This window comes from Anolis carolinensis, chromosome 3, assembly GCF_035594765.1.
Source record: "Anolis carolinensis isolate JA03-04 chromosome 3, rAnoCar3.1.pri, whole genome shotgun sequence".
NCBI classification, from domain to species: Eukaryota; Metazoa; Chordata; class Lepidosauria; order Squamata; family Dactyloidae; genus Anolis; species Anolis carolinensis.
Window position 1 is genome coordinate 114,598,702 of NC_085843.1, and position 9,240 is coordinate 114,607,941.

Here is a 9,240-nt window from a genome sequence, read left to right on the forward strand (position 1 = left end):
TTCAGTGAAATTTCTTGTAATCTTACCTATTTGTGGAGAACCTCCTGAATTTTTCATTTTCAGGCATGAGTACAGAATAAGCAAACATTTGCATCCTTAATTGGAACCTCATATATACAAGTACATTGTATATCCTTAACTAGCTCTTCAAAGGCACCCAGATTCAACTCACCCTCATGGAATTGCCAAGACCCTTCTCCCCTCAGTCCCTTTAATGTATTTATCTTGAAGCCTGCACATGTCTATCCATAGTGTTTCCCTATTGCCTTTAACTTTCTCCAATTTGTGCAAGGTCTTCAGTAATTCCAAGTGAGATAAAACACTGCCTGCCCATCTATTCTATACTTTTATTAAGTTTACATTTTGGAGAAATAAGATATGCTTTGGTAGAGCCAGTCTGGTGTAGCACTTTAATTGTTGGTCTGCAAATTTGGAGACCTGGGTTTGAATCCCAGCTAAGCCATGGAAACCCACTCAATGACCTTTGTGTGTTTTCTTAAACATGGAAAAGAGCATACTAACAAATTTACTTGTTAAAATACAATGTCTTGCTGCCTGACACAAAGCAAGGTTAGGACATTTGTAGGAGATTTACAGAAACACAACATAATCAAGTTGAGAAATTTCACTGCTCTGCTTTTGGATAATAGCCTGTTATTTAATTCCCAGGTGGGTTAGTAATTTATAAGAGACCATTAGCATAAGATAACACTTCAGTATTATAGCTATTCTCACGATACACACAAGGTCTACACTTTCTTTGGTTGAGATAATATTGCATCTTGTTCTGCTTTCTCATTATCTCTATCTCTCCTTCCTTGCCTAAGCAAATTATATGTGTACTGTGAGGTGGAAGGTATTAATATTTCTGTTTCCCACTTGTCTATTTGGGTCCAACTCTTCTCTTTTCTCCTCCTCACAACTTCTAATATTCAAATATATTGCATCACCTTCTCCCCCTTCTAACTCATTGCTTCCTCTATAAACTTACGTTTTTAGTTGCCCGACTTATCAGGTTGTTTTTATGTGTTTCTGTTCTTTGTCTGAAATAAAAATTGTAATCAATTATCGCAATCTCTGTCTCCTGTCTTGTTAATAACTCCTTGTTGTAGAGAGACACTTCTTCCCTATCTGAATCCATCAGTACATTGCATTGAGCATTGCAATTCTAGATCAAAGACATGTTGTTTGAGTGCGTGACAACAGAGTTAGACACTCAAACATGGGGACACTTGTCCACAGTACATTTTGTGAATAATGGGAGAGTGGAAAGAGAGTTTGACAGGAGCTTACACCGAGAAAGATTGGATGGGAGAGTACACCACAGGGAAAGATTTGACTGAATTCCACTCCATCATCGTCACCTTGAATTAGTCCTGGAATGGAGCCTGATGGAAGCATCATTGGCTGTTACACACCCATTACTTTAGTCCTGTTGTTGTACATTGTCTCGGTTAAAAAAGCACCTGCAAAACCTGTTTGATGTGTGACAAAAATGGGACATGTAACAATGGCTCTGTTGCGACATCTTTAATTCTCTGAAGAAAACTATTGTCTTCCCCTGAGGTTAAAGTACTAGGCCCACATCCAAAGAACATATCTAGGTGTTTGAAAATTCCCAGTTCCCTTCTTGATTTTCTCTAATTCACTTGGAGGCCCCACTGCATCAAAAGCTGCATTGAAAAGTCTATAAAGCAGTTTTCCAAGAGGCTGTTTAAGGAGCACAATTCCCAACGCCCCATGATGTGTGGAATTAGCTGATACTTTGGATCTCATCCATCGATTTGTGATAATTGCAGGTTTCCAATGCCATTGTGTTGTGTCTTAGCCATGGTTTTCAAACCTCCTGCTTTTGCTAGAACATGTGTTGTAAATACGTGGTGTTTCAAACAATGAAATGGCAAACACAGTAACTATCATGTGCGTATCAAATTGAAACAGGTAACAACCATAGATTTTCCTTCTTCTGTGTATTTGCTGTTGTGCTTGGGGCATTTGACCAGAGTCCTCAGCATGCCACTGTGTTTGTCTCAGTTTATTAGGTTTTCAGACCTTTCTGTTAGTAGCATGCCTTTGTAAAAGGCTCTTTTGATCTGAAAAGGAGATCCAAATACATCCATTACCCATTGCACCATATCATGTTTCCTTTAGAAATGAAACACAGTGAAAGTGTTGTGGTCATTTATTAGCCTGCTCTCCTTTCTCATCTTGTTAACATTTCTCTCCCTTTATTTCATATTTTAGTGTAACTGTAACCTTGCTACTCTCTCTTCCCAGTATTATTTGAAGGTGAATTAGCACCTTGTTTCCAATGCACTTACATGGCTGTTCCTCGTCATCAGTGGATCAAGTTTGGATGCGGTAGCAGTGATTTTGAGGGTCTATGAGAACAAACATGGAATATACTGGCCAAGGAAGTAGAATTCACTCTGCAACAGTGGGTGGAAAGAGGGTGATTTTAACAGAAATAAAACATCTTTGTGGCCTTGTTTTGTATCCTGATTCAGCTAAGTAATGCAAGGCCCCACTTTTGTATTGCAGCAGAGGCTTCTTTTAAGATACAGGTTGTTTGAATGATAGCTGCAATTGTTATCCATTGGAAAGTGATGTAGCTTTTCATGTAATATAAGCAGCTTGCTTTCAGCACAATACAGTTGCTTTCTGTATCCTTAGATTCTGGATCTACAGTTTCACCCATCTACATCTTAAAAGTATTTTCAAAAAATCCAAAAAGCAAACCTGGATTTTACTATTTCATATCAACGTTATACTTGTTGATTGAACATTGCTAAAGCAATCACTACATTTGTGGGTATCTATTACTTTTGTAAATGAGTAATTCAAGTCAGATGTGAAGCATTTTCAGTCATGTGATTAATATCTCAAGAGTTATGTGATAGGGAGGGTGGGGCACAATTTGAGAGCCCTGAACATGACCTGGCTGTTAACATGACCTGAATCATGTCAAGTCATGCGAAAGAAGAATCTCCCCACTTGCACAAGGAAGAGTGCTCAAACACATAATGTAATGTATGTAAGAATGAACACCTATCTTTTAAAGGAAGCCTTTGACTGAACTGAGGACTTACAAAATTGAGGAAGAACCTGGATTGTATGACGTATTTATGGATGGTTTTAAAGATTTAATGTTTTATTGTAGTTTCATGTATGTTTTAGGACGTGTGACAGCAACTACTAATATTTGGTTTTAAATGTTTTAACTTTTATTATGCATGTTTTATCTGCTGTAAGCCGTCTTGGACCTTTAAGTGGGGAAAGGCGGGGTATAAATTTCTTTAAAATGAATAGATAGATAGATAGATAGATAGATAGATAGATAGCTAGATAGTTTAAAAGTTGCACCAGGACTCTGAAAGATCAAGATTCAAATATCCGCTTGGCCATGAAAACCCACTGGACTCACATTCCTATCTCAGAGGAAGGTAAACTGTTTCTGAACAAAATAATGACTTGAAGGCACACAGTAACAGTGTAGTTCATGCAATAACTATCTTTTGTGGATTTCACATTCTAAGATTCTTATTACAGTATAATGTTTTGTTCCATAACCTAATTTGATGATAAATCATTGGAAAAATACTAATATAATAATTTATTGCATTTACAGTAAGTGACAACAGCGACCCAGAACCTGATCCTACCTCGGTGCTGAATTTGAAGTCAGAAGCTGGAAGAATTTTAAGAGACCAGAGACTTCGACAGCAGCAATGTCGGATTGAGTGGAAGAATGAAACGGCAAAGGATAACAGAGAGCCAGTGAGCCGTCCGCTGGGAATCAGGGGCTTCAGGCAGCCACTGCTGCCAAGACCAACATTTGGCACTGTGAATGAAGAAGAGTCAACAGAAGAAGACAAATCAGCCAAGCCAGTTCCACCTCCTCGGCTAGCCCGACAGGCATCAAAAGCTGAAAGGCCCCAAGATAAATCTGAGAATGAACCATATTGAAAAAAACCAATAAACAGAGTAATTATATTGATCAAGAACAGATCTGATAGGCTAGCACTCTGTAGACTGTAAGTGGTCAACTGGATCCATTTAAAGGTATGATCCCAGATACTGGTGCAAAATGAAAACAAAAGAAGACTCTGTTCTTTCATTAGTTGCCAGGAGAAAAAAAGGGATCCTTACCTGCTATATGGAGCCAAATAATGCAACAATTTTGCATTTTTTTCTAATTTCTACAATGAAGGGAAGCTTTGTCAAGTATGTATTGTATTTTTAATATGCACAATGTTTTGTCGTAAAAGTTGTCAATGGTAAATTTGACTATGAGTTGCACTGAAAAATTGCACAATGCACCTCTTTTTAATGGCACTTACAAGAACTCATTCCCTAAAGCAAAAGGGTGCAAAGTATGGCCTGCATATGGGATATGCTACCCTTGGGACTATTTTGTAGCTGCTAGAGGCCCCCCTGCTAGAGGTCAAATTTTTAGCACATTTGTTTTCAATTTTGTGAGTTCCAGAATACTCTCAGATGTACTCTCAGGGCATTTCAACTACATTTGGAGCTCTCCCTGCCCACTTGGTATGTCAAAAACAATTTTGCATTTTCCCCCACAGAAACATCTTTTGACCCCGAAATGTTTTAAAATGTCCACAGTGGTATGCAGAGTACAGATCTCTGAATCAAGGAAATACTTTTTTTTAATCACCCATGCCCCACAGGGGCTTTAGGGGAAAACATTTTTACTTGTGGGAGTAGTTGTGGCCCTCCATGGTCTCCTGGGTGGCTAATGTGTCTCCCTAGCCTTCCACAGCTCCCCAGCCCTGCTCTTAAGGGCACACAAGGCACTGAAAACACAATTATTTCCAGAGCTGTGCTGAAGAGGGAAAGGCTGTAGTGGTGAACTGTTAAATGTCTTAACAGTGGCAACCATATATATGCTTACACAGAAGTAAAGCTCAAGGAGTTCAAAGGTGCTTATTCCTAGTGAGTATGGTGTAGTGGTTTGAATATGTACTATGACTCCGCAGACCAGTGTTTGTTTCCCCATTTGGCCATGGAAACCCATTTGGGAGAGTCACACAGTGTCAGTTCCAGAAAACCCTTTGGTTTGCCTCAGAGTCACCATAAATTGGAAACAGTTTGAAGGCACAAAACAATAACAAAAACAAATTGGGTGAAGGACTGCAGCCTTCATCATGCTCGAACATGTTACTCAGCAGCAGGAATTATATATTATAGCCTGCCAGGTAGCTGACATTCCCTTCTCCTCTCTTCCAGTCCATCCTCCCCTTTGATTGCCATAGTAAATGGCCTGAATGAGCTAAAGAAGTTGTTTATACAATGGAGAGATGTACGCGAATCTTATTTAACTAATGAAATTTCTGTATGTGTCGCAGTCTGTACAGTTATTTGGCTCAGGTAATATGAAGGATGTTTCGAAGATGTCTAAATTCTAAACCCTTGTAAATATGATGAGATAAATGCCTTTGTTTCCACCTACACATACTTTTTTTATCAACAAGAGTTAAATGAGACAAAATTATTTATTCAATAAAATATATTTGAATCTTTGTTCAACATTCAATGTGATGTGAAGAGCAGTAATACTCATCAGAATTAACAGTTACAACAGAATATGACATTGTGCTCATTTTATATATTGTCCTTTTTACCATCATTGAGTATTTGTTCTCTTTGGAGTCATCTTGTCACTTGAAAGGGAGAACATTTCCTAGAACTTCCCTTTTTAAAAACTTTTACTTGAGATTTTTTTGCAGATTTATTGAACATATGAAATCATGCTACAGAAAGTTCAAACTGATGACTAAAATATGAGATTAGTTGATTAGCATTTTCTAAACATATATATTAATATATTAATGCTAATATATTAATGAATTTATATTTGATGCTATTGGTTCATACAAAAATTGTTGATTTTTTTCCTCAGTATTAAAGTGAGATATAGGTGTTTTGAGCATAAGAATGCAATGGATGGCCTCTAGTGCCATCTGCTGGGGACAAATGAAAACGCTAAATGAAATTATTTTCTTCCCAATTAAAAGGGTGAACTCTAATGAGGTTCTGCAAAACTGCCAGTTAATGGCATAATTTTTTGTAGATGTCCTGTCATGCATCAGTTAAATCACAATGTTTCTTGAAAAAACATGGAATAACAGACATAACAAATATGACAGTGTGTTCTTGTGTGTGTCTTCTTTCTAAGCTATTTTCCCAATAGATGGGTTAGTATTGTGATTGTCGTTTACACAGGGCTTTGTTTTGGTCATCCTCAGGTGTCAGGTTGGCAGCACACATGTCTTCATTGATGAGGTCAATCCCATAGAGGGCTACTGGGAGAACAACTACAGCGTAGATCTTAGCCTTGAATTGTTCAGGCATTCTTGAGTCACACAGAATACAGTAGTTTGCAGCCGTTTCAACCAGGCTGCATTTATGCATGACCGTACGTCTGGCATTGTGTCGCCATCTATGGAGACCAGTGACCCTAGGTATTTAAATTGGGTGGCCTCCTTTACTGCTTGTCCATTAATTTGAATTCTTTTCCAGTTTGAGGGCCACATTTCAGATACTCTGTTTTGGGTATGTTCAGTTGAAGTCCATTTTCACTGAGTCTATCACTCCATGTCTGCAGCTGTTGTTGTAGGGCTGCACATTTTTGGTGTTGGAGTGCTATGTCATCTGCATATAGGAGCGCACAGGGATGCATAGTCTGAAAATCTGTGGCAGTGTCCATACAGAGTATGAACAGTAATGATGAGAGTGCTGCTCCCTGATGCATGCCAACAGTGATGTTAAAGGGTGGTGAAATCCCTGCAGGGCAGTGGACCATACTTGTTGTATTATTGTATAGTAGTGTGTGTATTGTATAGTGTGTGTATGTATATTTATTTACATGGGATTAAATCTCACCTAACTCAATGGGATGTCTGAACAAACATTTGAGAGACTGCAAAACAGTAAGTTCATTTTGTCTTGTGTACCATGTTGTATAACTTTATACATTACTTCACAATTAATAATGTTGCACATGTTAAAACCATTACATACAGTCCAATGGATAGCATGGACAGTACACAGCTGTAAAGACAGTATGACTTACTACATTCTAACGTCCAGCTGTCCTTGTTAATAACTTTTGCCAGCTTGATTACACTTTGATTGTGCCGTCGTACCTGGGGCTGTAACTCTTAGTGAAAGAGGCATGGACATGACATCTTTCCCCAGGGGATTGCTTCTTGCCCTCCTTTAGGGAAACTGGAACTCCCAAGGACCAAAACACTGTAGATAACTCAAAAACTGGATTTATTGTTCACAAAGGGGTAAAAGAAAATATACATTACAGTCTTTGATTGTTTTAAGTCCGTGGAGCTTTTCCAGTTCCTTCTTTCTCTGGCTGTGAATGCCGGAGCAAACTCAGCCTCAGTCCAATGACCTATGTCTGAAGACAGAGTCTTCCTCTGTTGCCAAAGGACTGATGTGAAGGCGCTTGAGACTCCTCAACATCGTTCAGGTTGGCCCTGAACATGAAGCGTAAGTCCCAAGGGTAAGAACCTCAGAATTGGTGCTGAGAGGTAGCTTTTCAAGGGCTTTTAGTCCCAAGTCTCTCTCTCACATCCATCCGATAGAGAGCTTGCTGGTGAAAGGGAGGAAACACTGTCCTACTCCAGGAAGAGGTGGAGCCAAACAGTTGAGCTGAGTGAGCAACATAACAGGTGCAAACAACATTGATTGACAAGATATAAAAAACCAATCCAACTACATTTACAGGGTAAGGGCAAAATCAGGAATGACACAATTCAAATCTTGCAACTTACAGATCCACATATAGATGGCGCCACTCGCGCCGTCACACTGATGTTGCATGGCGACGTGTGTCTATGTTTTGATTTGTAAAATGTCAAAGGGTACATTGTGTGGATCGCAGCACTGCTAGACAGGGCTGATAGTGATAAACAGGGTGTATGTACTAATAGTAATTCATACACTAAGTGTAGCTCACACCACCCATGGGAGGTATGTATGGTATATCAGTTTGTGTGCTTTCATTCAAGAAGTATGTAACCAGCATAATTTAAGAAAGCAGACCCTACTCCCTATGTATTAACAGGATACCACTCCCAAGTCTCTTTATATTTTATGAAAAGCAGCCATATTCACTATTGCTTTCCCTTCATTCTTCTCTTGAGACCAGCAAGCAGCCTTTTTTGTCAGATACCAAAGGCCTACCTATCCCAAAGGCTCCCTTTTCCAGTGATTTAATGGGCATTTAATGAGCACCGCTGTAATATTCTACTATGGACAGGATGCAATCCTGGGCTTCTACTGGCAAAATTGTTAAATGGAATGGAACTGGGGCTATCTCCCCTTCCCAAGCCAATTCTCTAGAAATCATATTACAAGAGCTGGAAGACTTTTAGAAATGATTTCTTTATATTGCAAAAGACTAAGGGGAATTTAGTAGTATGATAGATTTTGGTCAATATCCCTGAAGGACAGAGGGTTATTACAGTGGTTTTTACCCAGTGTTTCTGAGCAGAGATGCATTCCTGCGTTTAACAAAACTATGGCTCTGCTTCTCCAGTAGGTCCACAAACCAAAAGAAGGCAGAAGTGGAGAAACAATGCGGATAGTCCTTTCAAACCTGGAACAACTCCTGACTTCACGCAGATTCACTATAGACTCTCACAGTTGAAGCTTCTATAATTAGCTGTCTATGTTTCTGCTACACCAGGTAAATGTAAAATGTAAAGATATGAGTAATTGTTTAAAAAAACATCATATCTGTGCCAGCCTGGGCTGTATTAAGGTTTTCATAGCCCCTAGGAATAATTGGATTTGACTCCCTGTTTTGTCCCAATTTGGTATTAGAGACCGACAGATCATTCCAAATGTGCAAATGTTAAAATGGGTAGTTGGAAATATCTTTGCTTTTCTTCTCAATTCCTGGATTTATTTTGGTGAATCTTGTCTTTGTAGGCCCTAAAGCAGGCACTCTGTGTCACTCCTCCATGACAAGCCACAGTTTATCTGGCTCCCTAGCTTGTCATGTCATGTAAATAAATCTCATCTTCTGTTCTCCAAGATAATGCAGAACCAACCTTGGTGGAGTATCATAAACTGCTTATTGACCAAAAGAACCTGTGGAAAATGGCTTGAGAGTAGAAAATAAGTCTGCAAGAAGAAAATTACACAGATGTATATGTTATGATACATCCAACTCAGAACTTGTCCAGTTTACTAAAGATC

At 38.9% G+C, this 9,240-nt stretch overlaps 1 protein-coding gene across 1 annotated transcript in view; it reads left to right on the forward strand.

The window, feature by feature from the left end:
- The window catches only part of LOC100552210 (sodium/hydrogen exchanger 2), a 40,778-nt gene extending 35,224 nt beyond the window's left edge, over positions 1 to 5,554 (forward strand). The window contains exon 12 of the mRNA XM_008116137.3: positions 3,629 to 5,554. Within this exon, the coding sequence (XP_008114344.2) occupies positions 3,629 to 3,966 (338 nt within the window). The 3' untranslated portion in view covers positions 3,967 to 5,554. The remainder of the gene's footprint in view (positions 1 to 3,628) is intronic.
- The last annotated feature ends 3,686 nt before the right edge of the window (positions 5,555 to 9,240 follow it).